The 26,630-nt window shown below is 39.4% G+C and overlaps 1 protein-coding gene across 4 annotated transcripts; it reads left to right on the top strand.

Annotated features, from left to right (window-relative positions):
* Positions 1-1,075: 1,075 nt before the first annotated feature.
* On the top strand, positions 1,076-25,749 carry RTCA (RNA 3'-terminal phosphate cyclase). 4 transcript variants are annotated; one of them, XR_004433654.1, is made up of 12 exons: positions 1,105-1,309; positions 1,413-1,513; positions 3,059-3,202; positions 5,534-5,657; positions 8,694-8,752; positions 10,115-10,256; positions 10,885-11,009; positions 12,554-12,612; positions 19,494-19,588; positions 21,062-21,166; positions 21,336-21,523; positions 25,380-25,500. XR_004433654.1 is itself a non-coding variant. In XM_033196325.1 (11 exons), the coding sequence occupies exons 3-11, from the start codon at positions 3,084-3,086 to the stop codon at positions 25,479-25,481; spliced, it is 930 nt and encodes a 309-aa protein (XP_033052216.1). In that variant the 5' UTR covers positions 1,076-1,309; positions 1,413-1,513; positions 3,044-3,083; the 3' UTR covers positions 25,482-25,749. The 4 variants fall into 4 exon arrangements, 3 of the variants coding, with proteins under 3 accessions (XP_033052216.1, XP_033052217.1, XP_033052215.1); XM_033196325.1 differs by lacking the exon at positions 21,336-21,523 and having other exon boundaries at positions 1,076-1,309; positions 3,044-3,202; positions 25,380-25,749; XM_033196326.1 differs by lacking the exon at positions 21,336-21,523 and having other exon boundaries at positions 1,084-1,309; positions 2,981-3,202; positions 25,380-25,749.
* The last annotated feature ends 881 nt before the right edge of the window (positions 25,750-26,630 follow it).

The following is a 26,630-nucleotide window of genomic DNA, read 5'->3' as shown; positions in this document are numbered from 1 at the left end:
GTGTTCACATCAGACCACCCAGGTTCACATCTTAGTCTTCTAGTTAAAACTGTGTGACCTTTTAGCAAATGGTTTAACACACGAAGCTGTAAAACAGTAAAAACAGTAAGTACTTTATCATGTTGTGAATGCATGCAGTGCACAACACCTAAGTGCTCAATAAATGTTGCGTGTTATTGTTAGAGAATATTATTAATATATTGTAATTGTCCCCATAATAAACTGTAAATAGATACAGTACATGTTAATTATTATTATGAGGAAGACATTGTAATTGATTACGTCTCAGTCTCTCCATTATACCTCCAATAACTTCGGGGGTAGACGCTGACTTACTCTTTTTTGCTTCCCTAGAAGTTTACATGTTATTTGGTACTCAATTATGTAGGAACTGAGCCACAGGCAGAACCAAGAAGCTGGCTGTTGCTTCTGCCCTCGCCTGAGGTGAATTGTCAGCTGCACTGTTCCTCGGAGTCAAGAGCTCACACTCACTCTCAAGCAAAATGGCATAACTTTGGCTTTTCAGAGTATTAAACTAGTGATTCTGCCTTGCCTGCCCCTCAAATAAATGGTGTGTCACCCTAGAAACAAAGATAACACACTCCGCATACACAAACACGCACTCAGCGAGGAACGAAAGGTTAAGACTATCAATGGAACAGGGCGCACACACTTCGAGAGACAGGTACAGTGAAGGCAAAGCCAACCAGAGAGAAGGTGGTCGGTGCATCGCAGGGTCCCGATCTTTCTTGCATCTTCAGCTCTAAAAGTCGGCATCTCGGGGTATGCCAGGATCCTCGAGAAAACAGATATAAACACGTATTTACCCACAAAACAGAGATAAAGCACAAGCCTGCGGGATAACTGGCGGAATTATCTTACTTGAGATTATCTTGAGACTTTCTGCAACCTGCAGATTTTGCTGTGTCCAAGGCACAAGTCTTTCAGGGCTCCTGGCCACCTCCGCGACAGTCACCTCACCTCTCCCGCAGCTTCCTCGCCCTGACCGCGGTGTTCCCAGCGCGGCGCCTTTAAGCCGAGCTATGCGCATGCGCACAGACTGCGGACCTGGGCGAAGCCGGGGGTTCGTTTCTGCTGACTCCGGTGTCCCGAGAGGCGCCGCTTCTTCCGCCTTTTCGCCAGGATCCTGCAGCACCAGGCGTGAACCGAGGTTTCTGAACTACTGGGCGGGAGCCAACGTCTCTTCTTTCTCCCGCTCCGGCGGAGACTTTGTCGCTGCGGGCTGGGCCCCAGGGTGCCCCCCATGGCGGGGCCGCGGGTAGAGGTCGATGGCAGCATCATGGAAGGGGTAAGTGCAGAGCGAAGCGGCCGGGGCTGCAGCCAGACTAAGGAGGGCAGCTCTCTCCACCGGTGTGCTTATGTCTCTTCTCCCTGTACCCCACCCTTTGTAGGGCGGCCAGATCCTGAGAGTCTCTACGGCCTTGAGCTGTCTCCTGGGCCTCCCCTTGCGGGTGCAGAAGATCCGAGCCGGCCGGAGCACGCCAGGCCTAAGGTAAATCTGGCTGGAGGGGGAGTTGGGCTGTGAAGTTGGGGGATTGGGGGGGTCGGGCTGACGGGCTGGGGCATCGGGAGTCCGAGTGGTGGAACCCAGAAGGACCCGGACGCAGGTATGGGGGATCCAGGGCGGGGACGCTCTGCCTGGGCGGTGGCCTGGGTTGTAAAATCTTGAAAGCCTCGAGGGGTGAGTTTATAAATGGTTTCGAGTTTTCTCTGTTTGGCTAAAATAGTCTCATTCGCTAAAGAGCTAGCTTTTAAAATGTTTTCCCACCTCACCAGGCATTCCAATGATCCGAATAGCACGTATGAGCGGGCAAGATAGATAGGGCAGAAATACTTGTGAGGCCAGAGGAAACCCTGTTTTTTTAACCAGTGCATTCTGTGCTGCTGCCAGTTTTGGAATCATAAAACAGTAAAGGATCCTGAGATGTGTTATTCCAGCTTTCGTTCATACCTCCAGAGAGCTGTTACGACCAGAATTATCTGTTGTGGAGAGGGAAACACCTTGACACTTGACCTTATTTCTTCTGTCTGGGTAGCTGGGCATGCCACTAGTTGAGTTTCAGGTACACGCACCTGTTAGAAGAGGACCCAGGTTTGAAGCCGCACTGATTGCTTTGTATGTATTCTGTATTTATTACATTTTAATAAATCGGCGAGCTCAGTCTTTTGTCTACAGTTTTGAAATTACCGAAAGGCAATTACTGATATATGTTAATGTTAATTGCCTTTGTCATAGTTGTTTGCAGCCCTCCAGTTCACCAACAGGGGAATCCAATTCATTAGGCTGTAGGTGTTGTATTAGTTTGCTAGGGCTGCCATAACAAAATGTCACACACGGAGTGGGGCTTAAACAACAGAAATTTATTTCCACACAGTTCTGGAGGCTGGAAATCCAAGATCAAGGTCCTGACAAGGTTGGTTTCCTCTGAGAGCCATGAGAAAAGGATCTGCTCCAGGCCTGTGTTTTTGCCTCTTCACATGGTGGTTCCTCTGTGCACCTTACCCCTAGTGTCTCTGTATGTCCTAGTTTTTCTTTTCTTTTTTTTTTTAAATAAGGTCACCAGTAAGATTGTATGATGGCCTTATTTTAACTTAATTATCTCTTTAAAGGCTCTATCTCCAAATATAGTCATATTCTGAGATGTGGAGGGTTAGAGTCTCAGCATATGAATTTAGGGGGGACATAGTTCAGCCCATACAGGCACCATAGATTATTCAGTCAAGTGCAAGCGAGACTGGTGGCACTGAAATAACTATTAGTTTTCTTCTTTTGCACACTTCTAATTTGCAACAATATATCAGGGTCTGTATTTATAGTTAGAAATAACTGGTTTTTAAGGAAGCGTTAAAATGATACCTACTAGCAGGTAGTCTAGGTGCGTAAAAACCCAAAAGGAAGCTGACACTGAAGATGTGGCACTTACTGTGGTTAGACCTTGCTGTTTTCTTGCCATTGCAGTTTTATAAATTTGTCATAAAATGTGGGGATATAGGCAGTCTGAATGCACACATTTTGATGCAGTATTATGACCTGAAGGCCTCAACATTTATCTGGACTGGAAATGATTCGAGATTTGTGTGATGGGCGACTGGAGGGGGCAGAAATTGGCTCAACAGAAATAACCTTTACACCAGAGAAGATCAAAGGTGGAATCCACACAGCAGATACCAAGACAGCAGGGTATGTATCACTTAACATTCCATTAAAGTAACCTGGATTTAAGTCCAGGTTTTGCCACTTTCTGGGCAAGTTGCTTAACGTCTACGAGCTTGTTTCCCTACTTTTATGTTTTATTTTTTTGAGACAAGGTATCCCTCTTGCCCAGGCTGGGGTGCAGTGGTGCAGTCACTGCTCACTGTAAGCTGTAAATCCTGGGCCCAACAGGTCCTCCCACCTCAGCCTCCTGAGTAGCTGGGACCATAGGCACACACCACCACGCCCAGCTAATTTTTGTATTGTTTGAAGAGACAAGGTTTCACCATGTTTTTCAGCTGGTCTTGAATTCCTGAGCTCAAGCAATCCACACACATTGGCTTCCCAAAGTTTGGGGATTACAAATATGAGCCACCACACCTGTCCAATAAATATTTATTGAATTAATGAAATTCATTATTACTGATAGAGACGTCCCAGTTGAATACTTAAGCATCATTGTGTAAGTAAGTTTAATAAAGATCTGTCTTTTAGTAGGTAGGAGCCTATGTTGAATTCCCTTTCAAACTACTTATGAATATGATTGCTTTCACTTAACTTTGGAGAAGGGAGATAATGGCTCATTTAGAAACAACCAGGCCAGGTGGGGTGGCTCATGCCTATAGTCCCAGCACTTTGGGAGGCCAAGGTGGGTGGATCACTTGAGCTCATGAATTTGAGACCAGCGTGGGCAACATGGCAAAACCCCGTCTCTACAAAAAAAAATATATATATATATATATACCCATATGTATACACACACACACATACACGTATATACACATATATATACACATATATACACACATATATACACACACACATATATATATATAAATTAGCTGGGCATGGTGGTACATGCCAGTAGTCCCATCTACTCGGGAAGCTGAGGCTTGAGCCTCGGAGGTGGAAGGTGCAGTGAGCCGAAATTGTGCCACTGCACTCCAGCCTGGGTAATGGAAGGAAACCCTGTCTCAAAGAAAAGCTAATGACCAAATGTTTCACTTTATAAAACTCATCATGTTGCATAACTATTTCTTGTGATTTCTCACATTATTTGACTATAAGGACCAAACAGGCAAGTAAAGCAAGGATTACTTCACTAAAACTTTTCCATGTGAAATATTTAGCTGTCAGTCTTTTTATTTTGTCTCCCAGGCTGGAGTGCAATGGCATGATCATGGCTCACTGTAGCCTTGACCTCTCGGGCTCAGGCGATCCTCCCAAAGTGCTGAGACTACAGGTGTGCACCACAATGCCTGGTTAATTTTTTAATTTTCTGTAGAGACAGATTCTCACTATGTTGCCCAGACTGGTTTTGAACTCCTGGGCTCAAGTGATCATCCCACCTGCATCTCCCGAAGTGCTGGGATACAGGCATGAGCCACCACACCCAGCCAAGCTGTCACTCTTTATAAGGTATTATTCTTTTATTTTTATCTTATTTATTATACTTTAAGTTCTGGATACATGTCCTGAATGTGCAGGTTTATCACATATGTACACATGTACCATCAACCAGTCATCTAGGTTTTAAGCCCTGCATGCATTAGGTATTTGTCCTAGTGCTCTCCCTCTCCTTGCCCCCCACCCCGCAACAAGTCCTGGTGTGTGATTTTCCCTTCCCTGCGTCCATGTGTTCTCATTGTTCAGCTCCCACTTATGAGTGAAAACATGCAGCGTTTGGATTTCTGTTCCTGTGTTAGTTTACTGAGAATGATGGTTTCCAGCTTCATCCATGTCCCTGCATAGGACATGAACTCATTCTCTTTTATGGCTGCGTAAAATACTATTCTTTCATATCACGAACTCCACAATGATAGGAACTATATCTTAACTTTATACCTGGAACAGTACCTTGTTATATAGTAACAACTCATATATAATCAATTCAGACCTTGACTATTTTGAAAGCATTTTCATAAACTGCTAGTTTCAAGAATTCTTTTGTAAAACTTTTGAAGAAGGTTTTATTTTTAATTTTTTTTTCTTTTTTACTTTTTTGTAATATAAAGAAAAGTATCAGAACTTACCCAAGGTCACACAGCTAATGTGTTTAGTTGAAGATTCAGACCCAAGTTTGATTATCATTTCACGCTATTTTTTTCTATGGTGAAATACAGTCTTTCTTTAAAAGTCAGGATTTTACTATTCAGACACTAAAATGTTTTTTAACTAGAAACTCAGTGGCATATACCTGCCTTCACAGGTGTCTGTGCTTCAGTTAGTAGTGATGAACAATAATATAGCTTATTTAAGAGTTTGAAAAGAAAATGCAGAAAAGAAAATGAAAATAAGCCCCTTCTGCCTTCTTCTTAGGAGTGTGTGCCTCTTGATGCAGGTCTCAATGCCATGTGTTCTCTTTGCTGCTTCTCCATCAGAACTTCATTTGAGAGGTGGAACTAATGCCGAAATGGCACCACAGATTGATTATACAGTGATGGTAAGGGCTTTAGTTGTTGACAAACTAAGATCTCATACATGCTTCTGAGTCTCCATTCTCTATTTAAATATATCTTGAGTGTTTTTTTTTGTGAGTTTCTTGTTTATCTCTTCATGGTGTCTTTTTTTCTTGTTTATCTCTTCATGGCGTCTTTTCTTTCTTTCTTTTTGTTTTTGAGACAGTGCTGTCGCCAAGGCTGGAGTACGGTTGCGTGACCACAGCTCACTGCAGACTCAACCTCCTGAGCTCAAACAGTCCTCCTATTGTGACCTCCTAAGTAGCTGGGACTATAGGCATACACCCAAGCCAATTTTTAAAAAATTTTTTGTAAAGTCGATGTCTCACTGTGTTGCCCAGGCTGGTCTTAAACTCCTGAGCTCAAAGGATCTTCCCACCTCAGCCTCCCAAATATGTCTAGTTCTATTGCAGTAGGGGGTGGGGAATTATGTTTACTTTAAGTTTGTTGTTATATCTTAGAATAGTGTTTATAGTGAATTGTTTTTAAAAAACTCAGGTGTAGGGCCCGGTGTGGTGGCTCATACCTGTTATCCTAGCACTCTGGGAAGCTGAGGTAGGCAGATCCCTTGAGCTCAGGAGTTCAAGACCAGCCTGGGCAACATGGTGAAATCCCAGCTCTACAAAAAAAATAAATAAATAAAAAACAAAAAACACCACACACAGAAAAATTAGCCAGGCATGGTGGTGCACACCTGTCCAAGCTACCCAGGAGGCTGAGGTGGGAGGATCACTTGAGGCTGGGAGGTCGAGTTTGCAGTGAGTTATGTTGGCCCTTCATCCTGGGTGATAAAGCAAGATGCTGTCTTTAAAAAAACAAAACAGGCCGGGCGCGGTGGCTCAAGCCTGTAATCCCAGCACTTTGGGAGGCCGAGACGGGCGGATCACGAGGTCAGGAGATCAAGACCATCCTGGCTAACACGGTGAAACCCCGTCTCTACTAAAAAATACAAAAAAACTAGCCGGGCGAGGTGGCGGGCACCTGTAGTCCCAGCTACTCCAGAGGCTGAGGCGGGAGAATGGCGTAAACCCGGGAGGCGGAGCTTGCAGTGAGCTGAGATCCGGCCACTGTACTCCAGCCCGGGCGACAGGGCGACAGAGCGAGACTCCGTCTCAAAAAAAAAAAAAACAAAAACAACAACAACAAAAAAAAAACACCTCGAGTGTGATATAAATTCTATCAATTGTGATGTGTTATTTTATAAATACAAGAATTATGATTTGGAGGAAAACTCAAACTTTTTTTTCCATTAAGCCCCTTCCATTCTAGGATCAAACATTTAAAAAATGGTTTAAAAAATACTGGCGTGCTCATATAACTGTGGGAGAGAAAAGTGGTACAATCTTTTTTTTTTCTTACAGATTTTTTAAAGTGTAATTTTCAATTGAATCCACCCTCTGTGATTTTTGACAGTGACGTGATTCAGAGTTATGAACCATCTACCACAATCAAAATGTAGAATAGTTCCATTACTCTAAAAAATTCCCTTATACGTTTTTGTAATCAGTCCTGAGTCTCAGCCCCTGGCAACTGCTGATCTGTTTTCTGTCATCGTTTTGCCTTTTGTTCAGAATGTCATATAAGGAATAACACTGTATGTAGGCTTTGAGTCTGGGTTTTTTGCTCTCCATAATACATTTGAGATTCATCCATGTTGCTTATATCTGCAATGAAAACTTGATTTGTGTTCTCATATATGGATGTACCAGTTTGTGTATCCATCTGTTGAAAGGCATTTGGGTGTTTCCAGATTTTGGCAATTATAAATTAAGTTACTGTTAACATTCATATGCAAGTTTTTGTGTGATTGTACATTTTCATTTCTCTTGGGTAAGGTTGTTACAATAAGCAAGTGTCTAACTTTATAATACATAGCCAGGTTATTTTAGCTTCCAAAGTGGCCACTTTTTGCATTATTACCAGTACTATACGAGAGTTCCAGCTGAAGTGGGCACAATGGTGTGTGCCTATGGTCCCAGCTATTTAATACTTCGTAGACTGAGGTGGGAGGATCTCTTGAGCTTAAGCTGGAGTCTAGCCTGGGTAACATAGCGAGACCCCATCTCTAAAATAAAAATAAATATCAAATAGAGGGTTCCAGCTGTTCTGTATCCATCCTAGCACTTGATATTCTTAGGTTTTTATTTGTTACGCTTTTTCTGCCTTTAAAAAAAAAACACAAAACAAGGTTAATAACGTGCATACCTCTTGGATACATAAGAGACAACCCAGAGAAATAAGTAAATCTCTAGAGTAGATCTCAAAGAGTTGCCTTAGACATCAGGCTTAAACACCATCTTTCTCTGAAATATTTTCATTCTAATAGATGGTATAATCTTTTTAAAGTCAATTCGATGGGATGTATAACCTAGTAATTTGACTTCAAGGAAACTGCTCTAATTCAATATTGCAAAATGCAGCTAAAGATAAATGTTAAAGGTATTTGAACAGAGCATTATACACTGTAATTATCGTTATATAAGATAGATCATTACCTAATAATGAAAAATTGGAGAACCGTTAAGTACATTAGGCCAGGATGCCATGGAGTCATTCAGATTTTGTTTAGGAATAATTTCATGATGTCAGGAAAATGCATATGTTTATAATGTTAAAGCATTGTCTGTGGAATGAGATTTCAACTGTATAAAAAATTGAGATGGCAGAATGGAATGCTCTTCACCAATACCCCCTCATTTCTTAAATGTACTATATTGAGATGCATTAGGAAGTATTGGCCTTTGGAGTGAAATAACCACTGATATCAAGTATCCTAAGTTCCATTTTTTTTCATTAGATAGACTTATGCAGCTCTGATTAAATAAATGTCAAACTTTTAAATTTAGCTACGTATCAGTTTTTCTCATTTGAAAAAATGGAACCAGCCTACATATTCTTAAAACACCATTTACCTATAGCACCCAATTACTAGCCAACAAAGCACTTTTGTTTAATAAATACGCTTGTTAAATTAGTGAGTATTGCTGATTAACCTAATGATAAAAACTGATTTTTTTCAGGTCTTTAAGCCAATTGTTGAAAAATTTGGTTTCAGATTTAATTGTGACATTAAAACAAGGTAAGCTGTTTATTTCTTAAATGTTAGGATCTATTACTTATGCTAAAAATAGTGGAAAAGTTAGACCCTTAGAGAACTGTCTTTCTGGTACCCACTTAATACATTGCATCTCTTGTAAGAAGTAATTGTACTTTGTGGCTTAAAAATAATGAACAGCAGGGGCATGGGGACTTGAGAGCAGGTACACATGATGGTTATTTATTTCTAGGGAAAATATTTTCAAGGGAATTTTGACACTGAGGTACTCTCATATCTAGTGTTATTTCATGCCCCAGCACAGCTGAAGTGTTCACTGTGTGTAGACAACTGGACTAAACACTAAGGGGTCATAAAAGGAATTCTCTTCCACAATGTGATCCAAATTGTTTTCCTAAGAAACACATTGGGCATTCAGGTTATTTCTCTTGAAGGCTTCCCTTCTGCCACGTAATCACTAGGCCATATTTCTTGGTATGACATTTAAGTGCTTTGAAGTCTTGCCCTAACTTTTCTAACTTCTTCATCCCTCTCCTCCTTTCAACATGTTATATATTCTAACAATATGTATGCTTGTTATTCCTTAAATATGCTTTGTGCCTTTGGACTTTTGTATCTTTGTTCATGTTATTCTTCCCCTGCTCTCCCAAAAGTTAGAAATCCTATGTTTTTTTCAATGTGAAACTTATAATTCTTTATGAACTCTGATTGTGCCTCAATCAGAATTCATATTTGTACCTATGTTGTAACCTTTCTTATAGCCTGACTTGTATTCTAGTAGTGTGTGGAGCAATCTCCCTACCAGATATTGAGCTCTTTGAGGGGAGGAGTACTGTCTTCTCACCATCTGCTGTGGAACAGATGACACCAATTAACTGAATTAAAACTTTTTAAGTATTTTGCTACTTAAATATTCATCATATATTTATTTGAGTATCTACCATGTGCCAGACATTGTTTTAGGCACAGGAAAATAGCGGGAACAATATAGGTAAGTCTAGCCCTCAAGGAGCTTATATTCTACAACAGCACTGCCAAATAGAACTTTCTGCGTTGAGGGAAATGTCCCATATCTGTGCTGTCCAATATGGTAGTCACTAGCCAAATGTGACTATTGAGCACTTAAAATGTGGCTAATGCAGCTGGGAAGCTGATTTTTAAATTTTATTTAATTTTAATAGTTTCACATATCTCAAGGCTACCATATTGTACAGACAAAATTTTGTTTTTTAATGTGTAAAGTTTTACAAAATACAAACCTAAAATATTTAGACCTTTCCATGGATTACATGTTTGGATATCATTGACATGTCATTGTATTGTAATATTGAGCTTTGTTTTTGTCATGCAATCAGTTTATGTGGGCATTTGTTATACTTTTCATAGGGGATATTACCCAAAAGGGGGTGGTGAAGTGATTGTTCGAATGTCACCAGTTAAACAGTTGAACCCTATAAATTTAATTGACCGTGGCTGTGTGACTAAGATATATGGAAGAGCTTTCGTTGCTGGTGTTTTGCCATTTAAAGTAAGTTGTCTAGATGTTCTCAGAAATAAAATGTATGTGTGTCTTGATAAGTATTATGTCAATTAAATTTTGAAATTATTGAGATAACATTTTTTTAAAGAAAGAAATCATGTCCTTTGTGGCAATATGACTGCAGCTGGAGGCCATTATCCTAAGCAAATTAATGTAGGAACAGAAAACCAAATACCACATGTTCTCATAAGTGGAAGCTACACATTGAATACACATGGACATAAAGATGGGGACACTGGGGACTGCTAATGGGAGGAGGGTGGAAGAGGAATGAGGGTTGAAACACTTACAGGTACTGTGTTCACTACCTAGGTGATGGGATCATTAACATACCAGATCTCAGCGACATGTAATTTACCCATGTAACAAACCTGCACATGTACCTCCTGAACCTAAAACAAAAGATGAAACATATATATTAATGGATACATTAATTAACAAAAATAAAGTTAATTTGCTTAAGCGCTTTTAAAAATTCAGTGCTCTCTTGAAAATCAAGTTATTAAATAATGCATGTAAAGGCAACCAATTATTTTATATGTCTTTGAAGTCTTGAAAACAATTTTCCGAATAATCAGTAATTGTTTTATTGTATTTTTCTGTCTTGCTAAAATAGGTAGCAAAAGATATGGCGGTGGCAGCAGTTAGATGCATCAGAAAGGAGATCCGGGATTTGTATGTTAACATCCAGCCTGTTCAAGAACCTAAAGACCAAGCGTTTGGCAATGGAAATGGAATAATGTGAGACAATACTTTTTCCTACACATTAGTTGAGAGCCCTAAAATAATTCTCATTAAATTAAAGATTTGTAGGGTTTCTTGCTTAAGTTTATAGTTTTAAGAAGTTTCAATTTATGTATGTATGTATGTATGTATTTATTTATTTATTTATTTTCGAGGCAGAGTCTCGCTCTGTCGCCCAGGCTGGAGTGCAGTGGCACGATCTCAGCTCACTTCTAGCTCTGCCCTCCGGGTTCACACCATTCTTCTGCTTCAACCTCCCAAGTAGCTGGGACTACAGGCGCCCACCAACACGCCTGGCTAATTTTTTGTATTTTTGGTAGAGATGGGGTTTCACCGTGTTAGTCAGGATGGTCTTGATCTCCTAACCTCGTGATCCGCCTGCCTCCGCCTCCCAAAGTGCTGGGATTACAGGCATGAGCCACTGCGCCCGGCCTCAATTTGTATTTTTAAGGACATTCCTACCTAAAACACCAGTATGATAAATTAAGAAAATTATTCTGAATTTTTTCTGAGGATGACTTGCCTTTTGTTACGTTGCTACATTAAACTTAAATGTTTAATCAGAAGTTAGGCTTTAAAGCTAGTCCTATGAGAATATTTCCAGTTGCATGAAATACTTTAAATGTGAAATCAATTCACAAATAAATATAGCAAAGAGCTTTTTAAAAACAGACTAGAGGCCAGGTACCGTGGCTTACGCCTGTAATCCCAGCACTTTGGGAGGCTGAGGCGGGCAGATCACAAGGTCAAGATATCAAGACCATCCTGGCCAACATGGTGAAACCCCATCTCTACTAAAAATACAAAAATTAGCTGGGCGTGGTGGTGCACACTTGTAGTCCCAGCTACTTGGGAGGCTGAGGCAGGAGAATCCCTTAGACCTGGGAAGCGGAGGTTGCAGTGAGCTGAGATCACGCCCCTGCACTCCAGCCTGGCGACAAAGCGAGACTCCGTCTCAGAAAAAACAAAAACAGACTAGAACTATTACATTAATTCAGTTAGGAGTTGTAGATTTAAGTATTGGTACAAATTCTTTAACTGATGTTTTTGAAGTATAAAAGTACCATTTTTGGATATTTAAGTTTCAAATCCTCTCATTCAGAATTTCCATTAAAAGGTTTAAAGTAAATGCTTGCTCTACTTATGATAATACTATCTAAAAACCATAGAACAATACCAAAGTCTCTGCATAATGACCTTTTTATTTAAGATAATTCTGAAACACTTTATAATACTGTGTGCCTGTGAAATGGTACTGCTTAGTGCTAGTGACATGGTAACTTGTTGGGGGGCATGGTAGACATTTCTTAACCTGTGAATTACAATCTGGTGTGACTTCTGGTCAAGTGGTAAAGGATACTAGTGGTCTGATTAAGATAGACAATGTTAATCATGCCACCCTATATGAAGAATTTTTACTTTTGCAATTTGCTGCCCAGATTTTGTTCTGCCTATTTAATAGCTATTGTTCTCCTGTGTTGTATTTGCATAAATTTAGAATATTTATAGTAAAGGTAGTAATAACTTTTTTTCTTGCATAGAATTATTGCTGAGACCTCCACTGGCTGTTTGTTTGCTGGATCATCGCTTGGTAAACGAGGTAAGATAAATGAAGGGGGTCCATAGTTCCCAATGCTACTGGAAAATTCTTTTATCTGTCAGGATTGGAATGTTATAGAATGATGAATGACAAGTTTAAAAGGATGTAGTTAATTGATTCTCTTTTAGAGTCAATTACACTTTCAGACTTTCAGTCTTTCTCCCACCTTTATACTTTGAAAAATTTCAAACTTATGGAAAAATTGAATGACTAGTTCAACTAGTCATCCATACAGCCTTCTCTTAGATTCACTAGTTACGAACATTTAGTTTGTTGTGTATATTTCTGAGCCATTTCAATGTAAGTTGCAGGTGCCATGTCTCACCCCTGAATACTGCAGCATATATATCCAAAGAACAATAAGTACATAATTATAATACCATTTTTACACCTGAAGAATTTGTCTGTTTTATTCTGACACACCAGATAGCTTCATACATAATGAATTGTTTCCAAAATATTATTTAGAGCGATGTGGGATTTTTTTTTTTTTTGAATACATAGCATTTGTTTCTCAAGTCTCTTTAGTCCCTCTTTTAATATAGAATCCTCCCATTACCTTTTTTTTTTTTTTTGCTCATTTCATGATGCTGACCTTTTTAAGACTCCAGGCCACTTTCTCACAGTTTCTCACAATTTAAATTTGTCTGACTGTCTCATGATATATTCAGATTAAACATTTTTATTAAGAATACTACATAGGTGACTTTGTGTACATTCCACTGTATCATGGCAGGGGGCAGATGATGTTAGTTTCTCCTTTATTGGTGAGGTTGAGTGTGATCACTTGGTTAAGGAGGTGTGTCCTACAGATCTGTCTGCTATGAATGTTCCTTTTACCTTTATAATTAACTAGTGATCCAAGACAATACTTTGAGGCCATCTGATTATCTTGCTCCCATAACAGCTTTCATCCAGTGGTTTTAACATCTATTGATGATTCTTCTCTGCGTCAGTTATTACATTGATGATTTCAAAATTTTGAATGTTTTTGTGAAAGGGAAATTTGTTTAAGGTTTGGCATATTAGAGAGAGAAGATACATACATGCATGTGTTTGTTAATATTTAAACTTTTACCAACCAGGCAACTTTTAGGTGAACTTCTAGTTGTTTGTGTTGTCATTGATTGCTTTATTCCTACTTTGTAGCATCTTTAAAAACGCTTACCAAGCTGGGCACAGTGGTACACACTTGTAATCTTAGCACCTTGGGAGACTGAGGTGGGAGGATCACTGAGACCAGAAGTTCAAGACTATCCTGGGCAATATAGTGAGACCTTGTCTTTGCAAAATAAATAAACAAATAAAAATGTTTACCCTAGCTATGCTGTTTAGCCACATTATTAGTACTATATGCAAAAAAAAATTAGGAATTCCTCAGTTTGCTCAGTTAGTAAATCTAGAACTAGTTGGACATCAAATCTGATAAAGAGAATAAACAAAATCACCATTTCCAGTTGAACTCATACATAAATGAATTCTGTCTAAAACTGTGCTATTCAAATTGTGGTTGGCAGACAGGCAAACTTGTCAGCATCAACTGGGAGCTTGTTAGAAATACAGATTTTGGGGCCTACCTGACGTATTAAATTAGAATCTGTGGGAGTGGGGCCAAGGAATCCATTTTAACAAACTTTCCAGGTACTTTTAATATATACTGAAGTTTGAGAAATAGTGATCTAAAATATGTATTTGGCATATACTAATTATGTATTAGGTGCAGTGAGGAATCAGTGTGGATATTGAGCCACTCCATGCACTATCTACAACAGTCTTTAGAAGCAAAGAGAATACAAATATAAAACGGAGACTAGGAGCAGACATATTTCAAGCAATAAGTACTTAGCAGGCATTGGGAGAAGTGTGAGTTTGTTTGTATCACTGGTTACCAAATGTACCAGGTACTGTGTACTAGGGATTCAGAAGTGATAGCTATGATTCCTGCCTCCCGGCTTATTCTGGCAGAGGAAACAGACCAGTTCTGTGATAGTGGTATCCCCAGGGTACCCTAGGAACACAGGATAAGAAAAGTGAATCCTTCTGGGGACTGTTTGACCCCAAATCTGGCTTCTGGCATTTAATGGTCCTCCAGTGGGTTCTGTGGGTAAATAGAAGTTGGCTGGATAGAAAAGTGAAAGCTAAGGAGGAAGGACAAAGAAATTTGACACACAAAAGTATTCTTGGTGAGGTGGCATGCAGCTATAGTCCAGGCTGCTCGGGAGGCTGAAGCAGGATGATTGCGTGAGCCAGGAGTTTGACAACAGCCTGGCCAAGATGGCAAGATCCCATCTCTTAAAAACTTTTTTTTTTTTTTAATTAGCCCCACATGGTGGCTCACACCTATAGTCCCAGCTGCTCAGGAGGCTGAAGCGGGAGGATTGCTTGATCCTAAGAAGTTCAAGGCTGCAGTGAGCTATGATTGCACCACTGCATTCCAGCCTGGGTAACAGAGTGAGACCCTGTCACCAAAAAAATAAGTGTTCTGTGTTTGAGTGAGCAACTGCAAGTGGATAATAGGCCTGGGTAGGGGAATGGAGAGAGATGACAACAGAAAGGTCGACAGGCCAGATTCTGAAAGGCTATACGTTATATCTAGGAGTTTACATTTAGTCCTGAAATATAAAGCGTTTAAGGAGGGATGTGATATGAGAGTTTTTGAAAGATAATTCAGAGAAGTAGAAGAAAGTCATACTGGAGGTGGGAAGATAAGAGTTTATTACAATTCAGGTCAGAATGGTAAGGACCTGCTCCAAGGAATGCTGGGCTAGGGAGGTGAGTATTTGCAAAGATGAATGGACAGTATTTGGTGGCCAATTGGATATGGGAAGTGAGGAAGGCAGTGTAAACTATGATCTTCCAGATGTCTGGCTTAGGTAACTGGATATATTTACCTCTTGTGAATATAGGAATATAGGGGGTAGAGTTAGTTTGCCAGGGTAGATGATAATTTTAGATGTGCTGCATTGAGACTGATCATGAAGGGATCATTACTTTATCAGTAATACATGGAATTTTTTTACCAGGCCTGAAAAGAATTTTCTAATATTCTGTCAGCATTTTTTTCTCACTTGGTCACATGAAACAACTTGTACTTTGAAGTTGTCTTTGGATAAAACACTTGTAGAGTTCACAGTACTTATTTTTAGACCTAGGGTGTTAGGAGAGAATAAAGGAGAGAGCAACATGCCTGCTGAGATTGACTGATTCCTCCTGGTATCCTTCCTTGTTTCCTGTCATGGACATCAGTCAAATGAGATGTTGTTAGCAAACGCAAAAGTAACTGGTGGTCTTCTCAATCTAGCTTGTCTGTATATTAAGGATCTCAGAGAGAATATCATGACCTCCTTTATCCAGATCCCATTTCGTTTCTGATTTAAATTAACTAGAAAACTACTGGATTTAGGAGCTGGGCGTGGTAGCTCATGCCTATAATCCCAGCACTTTGGGAGGCCAAGGTGAGCAGATCACTTGAGCCTGAGCACTCAAGACCAATCTGGGCAACATAGCAAAACCCTATCTCTACAAAAAATACAAAAATTACCTGAGCATGGTGGCATGTGCTTGTAGTCCCAGCTACTCCAAAGGCTGAGGCAGGAGGCGGGGGGATCACTTGAGCCCAGGAGGTGTAGGTTGCAGTAAGCCGTGATCACGCCATGGCACTCCAGCCTGGGTGACAGAGCAAGATCCTGTCTCAAAAAACAAAACAAAACTACCAGACCTTGAATCCTAATTTCTTAGGGTTATCACCAGAAGGAACATTGGCTGCTTGTCAATACCACCATAGGTGTTAGAGGTAGGAAGTTGTAACTAGTGATGCCTTTATCATTGTCTCAGTTACTAAAACCATTTTGATCTTAGTTTCCTTATTTGTTGAGCAAGAAGATTAACCTGGAGAATCTCCAAAATCCTTCTAATTTTATTTTAAAATTTTAAAATTCTTCAATTTTATTTTAAAAAGGTGAGGTTTTGCTTTGAGAAAATCTCGCTGTTTTAGACTGAGGCAGTGTGTTATGATAGAGAGCACTAAACTGAGAGTGAGAAGACCTAAATTTTAGTCCCGTGTCCTGTCATTATCATGCATAGTGACTCTGGGCTTTCCTTATCTGAAAAATGATACTGGACTATGATCGTGATCTATGTTTAAGGATCCCTTCCAACTTTAAGTGATTGCATTATAGACAGAATGTGTTTTGTCTTTCCATTGTTGAGTATCTGTGTGATCTTTCATTACTCTTGTCTCACAGTTATATTCTTTACTATGGGAGTAAAAGAATCTGCTAAAATGAATTGTGCCTCTGATTAATCAATCTCTATTTCCTTTGTATAGAAATTGCCTCACTTATAGCAAGCACCTTCCTTCCTTCCCTCAGTGTATGTGGTAATTCAGGGCATCTCTCCGTTTGTTTTTTTGTTTTTTGTTTTTTTTTTGAGATGGAATCTTGCTTTGTCACCCAGGCTGGAGTGCAGTGACATGATCTTGGCTCACCACAACCTCCGCCTCCCAGGTTCAAGTGATTCTCATCCCTCAGACTCCCAAGTAGCTAAAACTATAATCGTAGGCAACCATTCCTGGCTAATTTTTGTATTTTTACTAGAGATGGGGTTTCAGCATGTTGTCCAGGCTGGTCTCGAATTCCTGGTCTCAAGTGATCTGCCCGCCTCGACCTCCCAAAGTGTTGGGATTATAGGCATAAGCCACCGCGTCTGGCCCAAATATTCTAAAATTTTTTAAAAATCCAAAATCTTGCGGCCCGGCACGGTGGCTCAAGCCTGTAATCCCAGCACTTTGGGAGGCTGAGACGGGTGGATCACGAGGTCAGGAGATCGAGACCATCCTGGCTAACATGGTGAAACCCCGTCTCTACTAAAAATACAAAAAAAAAAAAAAACTAGCCGGGCGAGGTGGCGGGCACCTGTAGTCCCAGCTACTCGGGAAGCTGAGGCAGGAGAATGACGTGAACCCGGGAGGCGGAGCTTGCAGTGAGCTGAGATCGCGCCATTGCGCTCCAGCCTGGGCGACAGAGCGAGACTCCCTCTCAAAAAAGGAAAAAAATCCAAAATCTGAAACCTAGTCCCAAGCATTTTGGAAAAGAGTTACTCAACCTGTGTTATTATTAATAGCTTTTTATGTACTAATCTGGGTAAAAGATGCTTTATAAATATTATCTCTAATTTCTTTTTTTTTTAATTATACTTTAAGTTCTAGGGTACATGTGCATAATGTGCAGGTTTGTTACATATGTATACTTGTGCCATGTTGGTGTGCTGCACCCTATCTCTAATTTCTATAACAACTTTGCAACATAGGTATTATCATCTCCATCTTCTAGAAGAGGAAATGACAGTGGCTATTAAGTCAAGATTCATAGCACATGTTTCAAACTATTGCATTCAGTCACGTAAATACTTGACCAATTGATAATATAAAGAAGGTAATTTATTAATATGACTACCATAAAGAAAAATAGAGTTGCTGGGCATGGCGGCGCATTCCTGGAATTCTAACACTTTGGGAGGCTGAAGCGGGAGGATCACTTGAGTTCAGGAGTTCAAGACCAGTCTGGGCAACGTAGTGAGACCTAGTCTCTAAACAATAAAAAAGATAAAGAAAACAAGAAAAACAAAGAAAAATAGAGTTAAAATTCTACAATTTCCACTTTGGGGAAAATGTTATATATAATCCACTAAATTTGCAAATATAAAATAGAAACAAAACTAACCACATTTTCATTTTTTATAAGACGTTTTCATTTGCAGCCAAGAATTTTTTCATTTAGAGTAAATACCTTAAAATAATAATGTGGAATTCTACTACTTCTGACAGACTTATTTTGTATTCAATGTTGTACCAAAGATTTGGGATATGTATGGAGAGATAGGAAGTGGGGCAAGAGGGTAAATATTCTGACTTATATTTAAAATAAGCTAATAGCTATTCAAATCTTAGAGGAAATAAAACTCTAAAATATTTGATCTGATAATGTTATATGATCTTTTTTTACATAAAGTATAATTTCCTGACTTTTAAAAAATTCTTTAATTCTTTTTTTGTTTGAGATGGAGTCTTGCTGTGTCGCCCAGTCTGAAGTGCAGTGGCGTAATCTCGGCTTACTGCAACCTCCACCTCCCAGGTTCAAGTGATTCCCTTGCCTTAGCCTCCCAAGCAGTGGGATTACAGGCATGCACCACCACACCTGGCTAAATTTTGCATTTTTAGTAGAGACAGGATTTTGCCATTTTGGCTAGGCTGGTCTCAAACTCCTGACCTCAAAGTGATCCACCCACCTCGGCTTCCCAAAGCACTGGGATTACAGGCATGAGCCACTGCACTGGGCCAAATTACTTAATTCTGATGGAATTAACCTGTAGACTAATTGTAACACGCACGCTTTTCTGGGATTTGGGAGGGGAGTTTGTCTGTTTGTTTGGTAGATGGCATCTCGCTACGTTGCCCAGGCCAGCCTTGAACTCCTGGCCTCAAGCGATCCTCCCACCTTAGCTTCTAAAGTCCTGGGATTACAGGCATGAGCCACCATGCCTGGCTGCAAGTTTTAAACTTTGAAATTGAGGCATAGCATTATAGGGTCATAACTTATTTGTTAACTGGCTTTATAAAGTACTACATTTTAAATAGGACCAACACAGCCTATATTTTCCTCCACTAGTACATTTAAAAGTATAAATATTTTCAGTGTTTGCATATCCCAAACACTGAGAATATTAAATAACTAAAGATCTTATTCTAAAAGGTGCACTGAGTGGGTTTTTGAGGCCTAAAAATTGTATACCAGTGCTAACTGGGATATGTCAAACTTTTTGTCTCTTAGTAATTAATGTAGTTGTTTTTTTTTTTTTTTTTTTAATGTTGTGCTTACCTTTAGGTGTAAATGCAGACAAAGTTGGAATTGAAGCTGCTGAAATGTTATTAGCAAATCTTAGACATGGTGGTACTGTGGACGAGTATCTGCAAGACCAGGTAATGACACATTTAGGTTAAAAACCCTCTAACCTGCTAGATTTGAGTATGTGGTAATTAGATTGAATATCAATTTAAATATTGACTTTCAGACACTAATTAGTAAGTCCTACTTCAGTAATTTAAAAAAATATTCTGGGATTTGTAGTCCTCAAATTTCAGCCCTCATTTTACTTTACCTTTGCCTATCTACAGTGTTTTGCACAATTGATCCCTCCTTCCTTCTTAAAGTATTTTCTTCCCTTGGTTTCTGAAATGTTGTTATCTTCCTACCTCACTGGCCATACATTCTAGTTTCCTTTGCTAGTTTATTGTTGTTTTCATCTTCTCAACACCTTTTTGTTTGTTTGTTTGTTTGTTTGTTTGTTTTTGGTGAAGACAGAGCCTTGTTATGTTGCCCAGACTGTTCTCAAATTCCTGGTCTCAAGTGATCTTCCTGCCTCAGCCTCCTAAGTAGCTAGGTCTATAGGCACATGCTGTCATGCCTAGCTAATTTAAAACTTTTTTTTGTTTTAATTTTTATAGAAACGAGGTCTCAGTATGTTGACCAGGCTAATCTTAAACTCTGGCACCCAAGTGATCCTCCCACTTTAGCCTCCCAGAGTTTTGAGATTAAGGGCCATGAGCCACTGTGCCCGGCCAACTTCTAAATTTTGATGAGCTCCTGGACTTTGGCTTATGCTTGTTTTCTTTTTCTGTAGTTGCTCCCTCTCTTAGTTTGTCCAGTCTCATGACTGAAGTACCGTCTTTATGCTGACACCTCTCAATTTAATATCCGAAGCCCAGGCCTTTCTCCTTAACTCCTTACTCATAATATCCCTTATGCCTGTCAACACCTCCACTAGGACATGTCGCAGACCTCTCAAACTTAGCACGTTCACTCACAGTGAGAAATTATATTGAATATTTCCAAATATCTTTTTTATGGTCTTTTATCTTTATAGATTTTCCTTTCTACCATACTTTTGTCCCCTTAATCCCAAATCGGTAGTGTCCACATTTAGAAAGATATTCCTCGAGATTTCTTGACCTGTTTCTTAAGACAGTTTCTGTTATTTCTCATCTCTTCCTTCTTGCTCAGGTCTACTTTAAATTCCCAATAAACTCCCAGTATTAGTCTGTCTATTCAGCTGTTAAAATGTAATTTTAGAGAGTAAAATAAACATAGTATTATATATACCAACTTGCAGAGATAGTTTGTCTAAGTATATATATTAATGTTCTATATTTTACTTGTAAATATTAATTTTAAAAATTCTATGTTGAGAGCTGCTACCAAGCCTTTTTGTACCACTCACAGACTTAGGGTAACATAGGTTTTCTGTCATCTTCTGAGTACTTCTGGAAACCTAAAGAAATATAAATTATTTTTTAGCAATTTTTATTTCTAGTAGTATTTTTATTATGGGCAGCAGTGGAATTATAACTCTAAATATGAATAAATATGTGAGACTTTTGTTCTTTTTTAAATAGCTGATTGTTTTCATGGCATTAGCCAATGGAGTTTCCAGGATAAAAACAGGACCAGTTACACTCCATACACAAACCGCTATACATTTTGCTGAACAAATAGCAAAGGTGAGTATTCTATTACAAAGGGAAATTGATATTTTGATTTTTATTTTAGCCAATTTTGGGTTAAATTTTAATAAATAGGAAACTTACTAGTAATCATAATTGCTATCCCTGTTTCCTGTTTGACAGGCACTGAGCTAATTTAGCAATTTATCTCACCTGTCTTCCTCAGCATAACTATTTATTTTAGGTGGCTATTTATTATTATTCCCATTATAAATATGAGTAAAGTGAGGCAGAGAGATTCATTACACTGTTCAAGGCCACATGGATTTTTAATGGCAGAGCTGAGCTTTGAGCAAACCTGGGAAAGCGTACTTCAAAGCCCATGTTATAATCACTGTGGTACTGCCTTACAGAGTAAGTAAAGATGTTTTGTTGTGAACTATGATATCAAATCACAAGGGATTCATAGTTGGCTATAAAAAATTTCTATAAAATTTTAGACATTTTATTTTCTTCATTCTATTGGTAAACTAGAATATTTGTGGAAACTCTAATATTTCGCTGTCCTCTGAAATTTAGTGGAGTTGACATACAGTTTTTAATGATGAAGGATTTATCATTGTATGAGCTCATATTCATACCTTTCTTAGAGGATTCTTTTTTTTTTTTCTTTTTCTTTTTTCTTTTTTTGTTTTTTGAGATGGGATCTCACTCTGTTGCCCGGGCTGGAGTGCAATGGCATGATCTCGGCTCACTGCAACCTCTGCTTCCCAGGCTCAAGTGATTCTCCTGCCTCAGCCTTCCAAGTAGCTGGGATTACAGGCACATGCCACCACACCCAGCTAATTTTTGTATTTTTTGTAGAGACAAGGTTTCGCCATGTTGCTCAGGCTGGTCTCAAACTTCATAGCTCCAGGCGATCTGCCTGCCTTGGCCTCCCAAAGTGCTGGGATTACAGGTGTGAGCCACCATGCTTGGCCTGGATTGTTAATTGAAAGAAACAATAGGTATATTTCATCATGAAACTAATGTAATTTCTTTATAGAAAACAGAGGGGAAAAGCCTTCTCATAATTTCCTCTTGCCGGTAAAACCACTGTTGACATTTGGGTGTTTTCCTCTTCTCTGAAATTGTTTCTCTTTGTATTTTTTGCAGTTAATGCATACAGCTTCATTTCTTGCTTCTTTCAGTAACATGTAGCATATTTCCCATTTTGCTTATTCTTCATAATATAATTTTATAACGAAATATAAAATTTATAACAATTTTATGAGGGAGGGTGCTAATCTTAAGCATTTTTATTATTATTTTTGAGACAGAGTCTCACACCGTTCCCCAGGCTGGATTGCAGTGGCACAAATCTTCTGGGCTCTCAAATGATCCTCCCACCTCCGCCTCCCATGTAGCTGGTGCTACAGGAGCATGCCACTATACCTGGCTAATTTTTCGATGTCTTGTAGAGATGGGGTCTTGCCACATTGCCCAGGCTGGTCTTGAACTCCTGGGCTCAAGCAATCCTCCAACCTTGATCTCCCAAAGTACTAGGATTACAGGTGTGAGCCAGCATGCCCAGCCCTAGCCTTAAGCATTTTTTAAAATGACAAAAGCAACATACTAATTTTAAAAATTAGTCATTACAGAAGTGTCCCAAACACAAAACCACTGTTGCTGCCCTACTCCTATTTGTATGATGATCCTTTTTCTTTTCTCTTTTTTTTTTTCTTAAGATAGAGTCTTGCTCTGTTAGCCCAGGTTGGAGTGCAGTGGCACGATCTTGGCTCACGGCAACTTCTGCCTCCCAGGTTTAAGTGGTTCTCATGCCTCAGCCTCCAGAGTAGCTGGGATTACAGGCATGTGCCACCACGTCCAGCTAATTTTTGTACTTTTTAGCAGAGACAGGGTTTCACTAGTTGGCTAGGCTGGTCTCCAACTCCTGGCCTCAAGCGATCTGCCTGCCTCAGCCTCCCTAAGTGCAGGGATTACAGGCGTGAGCCACTGCGCCTGGACTCTTTCTTCTCTTTTGAGAGACAGGGTCTTGCTCCGTTGCCCAGGCTGGATTGCAGTGGTAGTATCATAGGTCACTGCAGCCCTGAACTCCTGGGCTCAAGTGATCCTTTCATCTCAGCCTATCAAGTAGCTAGGACTGCAGGTGTGCACCACCACACCCTGCCTTTTTTTTTTTTTTTTTTCTTTTTTTTTTTTTTGGAGATGGATCTCCCTGTGTTGCCCAGGCTGGTCCTGAACTCCTGGGCTCAAGTGATCCTTCCACCTCAGCTTCCCAAAGTGCTGTGATTACAGCTGTGAGCTGCTACGCCCAGTTTGATTCTTAATTATGTATACTTTTAATTGTTACTAAGAAACACAGGTAAGTGTTTGCTGAATTGTAAGAAAGACTAATGGGAGTTAAAGGCAAATTGTATTTGATGTCAAGAGTGTGAACTCTATTTTTATTCTACTTATGCTGTATTTATAACTGTTGTCTGTCTCTCCTTATAGATTGATCTCAATAGCAGAGATCAAGTTTTATTCATTATATTCTTTACTTTTTACAATACTTTACATGTAGTAGACACTTAGTTGTTATTTGAAATGTATACATAATGGAAAGTGCTATGAACCTGTGTATAGCTCGTATCTTGCTCAGCTTTTTTGTGTATAACTGGGTGACTTGGGGCAAGTTTCTTATCTTTCTTTGTCTCAAAGCAAATAGTTATCTGTAAAATCAGACTTAAGCTAGATAGGCCCACTATGCTCCTTTCAGGTCTACATATTTGTTGTTTTAAGTAGGTTTATGTATAGGCTAGAAATGATTTTCATAGCTGCTACTTGTGTTTCATATTTACATAATGTTTGTAATTAGAAAAATATATAAATGCATACATGTATATTACTAATTAAATAATTTGGTTATCTAGCTCAGAATTCAGCGCTTATTCATTCAACAGTAATTTCAAATGTCCACTCTGTGTCAGTACATTACCACAAAATGCCGAAAGTTAAAGAATTTTTGAACATTACTGTTCATTCAGTAAGGCCCTAGAGTGATGGTTTCCAAGTTGTACTTCCAAGAATCCTAAGATTTTAGGCATATTTGAAATCCTTTTGCCACAAACTTAACCTATTTAATTGTTTTGATTTTTTTTTTTAAGACGTTGATGGGAGTTGTGGGGAATCTTCCTGTGTTGCCCAGGCTGGCCTCCTGAACTGAGCTCAAGTGATCCTTCCACCTCAGAATAGCTGGGATTATAGGTGTGCACCACTGCACCTGGCTAGTTATTTTGATTCTGAATTTAGTTTTGTTAAAATGAATCATATTTGCTTTAAAAATAATGATGTTTTCAAAATACAGTGATATAGGCCAGGCACAATGGCTCATGCCTGTAATCCCAGCACTTTAGGAAGCTGACGCAGGTGGATTACTTCAGCCTAGGAATTTGAGACCAGCCTGGCAACAAAGTGAGACCCTGTCTCTACAACAAAATTAAAAATTAGCCAGGCATGGTGGCGTGTGCCTGTAGTCCCAGCTACACTGGAGGCTGAGGCAGGAGGATCCTTTGAACCCAGGAAGTTGAGGCTGCAGTGAGCCGTGTTCATGCCACTGTGCTGCAGCCTAGGTGACAGAGCAAGACTCTGTCTCATAAGCAAAAAACAAACATACAAAAAATACAATGATACAGATAAAATATTTCAAAGCCAACTTTAGTTATCAAGTGAAAAATGTGATGTTAAGCCCCTTACATTAAAGATGAAGGAAGATGTTAATCACCACCACCGCCCCTCCTCCCCACATACCTTCTCTGAACTGGATCTTTTGAATGATATATTAGGGAAGTAAATTAGCAAGAAAAAATGTAAAGAAATTAAAGTGTAATTTGTTACTTGACAAGATAAAAGTAGAAATGTTTTAGAAAAATTTTAGGGTGTAGGGAATACAGATGCATTGTAATTACCAGTTGAGGTTTCAAAGTTGATATTTACCTAGGCTGCACATCTGAGCTTTCTGACGCAGAGTGTATGGAAGGGGCCCAGGCATACCTATTTGGACAAAACTCACAGGTATGCATACCTCTGAACAAGAACCCTGGTTGTACAATGAAATGTGTTATCTTTAGGCTATTGAATTTCTCATGAATCATTTGATCTTTGTATCTCTATAGGTTTTTTCAATAAAATGGGCTTGACATTAACTCTCTGCCTACGTAAGTTGGAGCTGTGGGCTCTTTCCTCCATCTCTCTTTGTATTACTTATATACTCCTCTTTTGATTTCAGGCTAAATTTATTGTGAAGAAATCAGAAGATGAAGAAGATGCCTCTAAAGATACTTACATTATTGAATGCCAAGGAATTGGGATGACAAATCCAAATCTATAGAGTATTTGCCTCTTAAATGATACCTCACTGATGTATTGCACTATTTCATAAATACTATAAAATAATGACTAGGAAGTAACTTATTCAAGGATCTGACTTACATTTGAAGATGAAGTATAGTGTTCTGGTTTGCTGAGAATGCTTCATCAAACTAATCTCACTTTGAATATCTCCTGAGAGATGGACAATGAAGTATCCGTTGGTGGATATATGTGATAGCTGATTTCAATATTGAAGTATTGAAATAAAATATTACACCTGAAGTAAATACGTTTTTCTTTTTTATGTAATAAATTAAATCAGGGATATATATTTGATCTGTAATTTGGGTATAATTCTACTCTCTTTGCTGAAATCACATCTAAAGTATAATGAGGTAACTTTATGCAAATGTACTTGCTGTGACAACAATAACATTTTTTCCTTTTTTTTTTTGAGACAGAGTCTTGCTCTGTCACCCAGGCTGGGGTGCTGTGGCGCGATCTCCGCTCACTGCAACCTCTGCCTCCTAGGTTCAAGCGATTCTACTGCCTCAGCCTCCTAAGTAGCTAGGACTACAGGCGCCCACCACCATGCCCGGCTAATTTTTGTATTTTTAGTAGCAACAGGGTTTCACCATGTTGGTCAGGCTGGTTTTGAACTCCTGACCTCATGATCTGCCCGCCTTGGCCTCCCAAAGTGGTGGGATTACAGGTGTGAGCTGGCACACCCAGCAACAATAACATTTAATACCTTCTACCTAGCAGGCACTTTGTACATACTTATCTTTTATTTTATTTTTTTTATTTATTTTGAGACAGAGTCTCACTCTGCCGCCAGGCTGGAATGCAGTGGTGCGATCTCGGCTCACTGCAACCTCTGCCTTCTGGGTTCAAACGATTCTCCTGCCCCAGCCTCCTGAGTAGCTGGGACTACAGGCGCGCACCACCATGCCCAGATAATTTTTGTATTTTTAGTAGAAATGGTTTCACCATGTTGTTCAGGATGGTCTCGATCTCTTGACCTCGTGATCCACCCACCTCGGCCTCCCAAAGTGCTGGGATTACAGGCATGAGCCACCGAGCCCGGCCGTAAATATTTATTGAATTTGAATCTGTTGAATATGTTTTGGAAGCCAAACAAGTAAAATTTTAACCTTAGTAGGTTTCA

Source organism: Trachypithecus francoisi, unplaced genomic scaffold, assembly GCF_009764315.1.
Source record: "Trachypithecus francoisi isolate TF-2019V2 unplaced genomic scaffold, Tfra_2.0 Lachesis_group5, whole genome shotgun sequence".
Classification (NCBI taxonomy): Eukaryota; Metazoa; Chordata; class Mammalia; order Primates; family Cercopithecidae; genus Trachypithecus; species Trachypithecus francoisi.
This window is presented reverse-complemented; position numbering and strand designations above follow the sequence as displayed.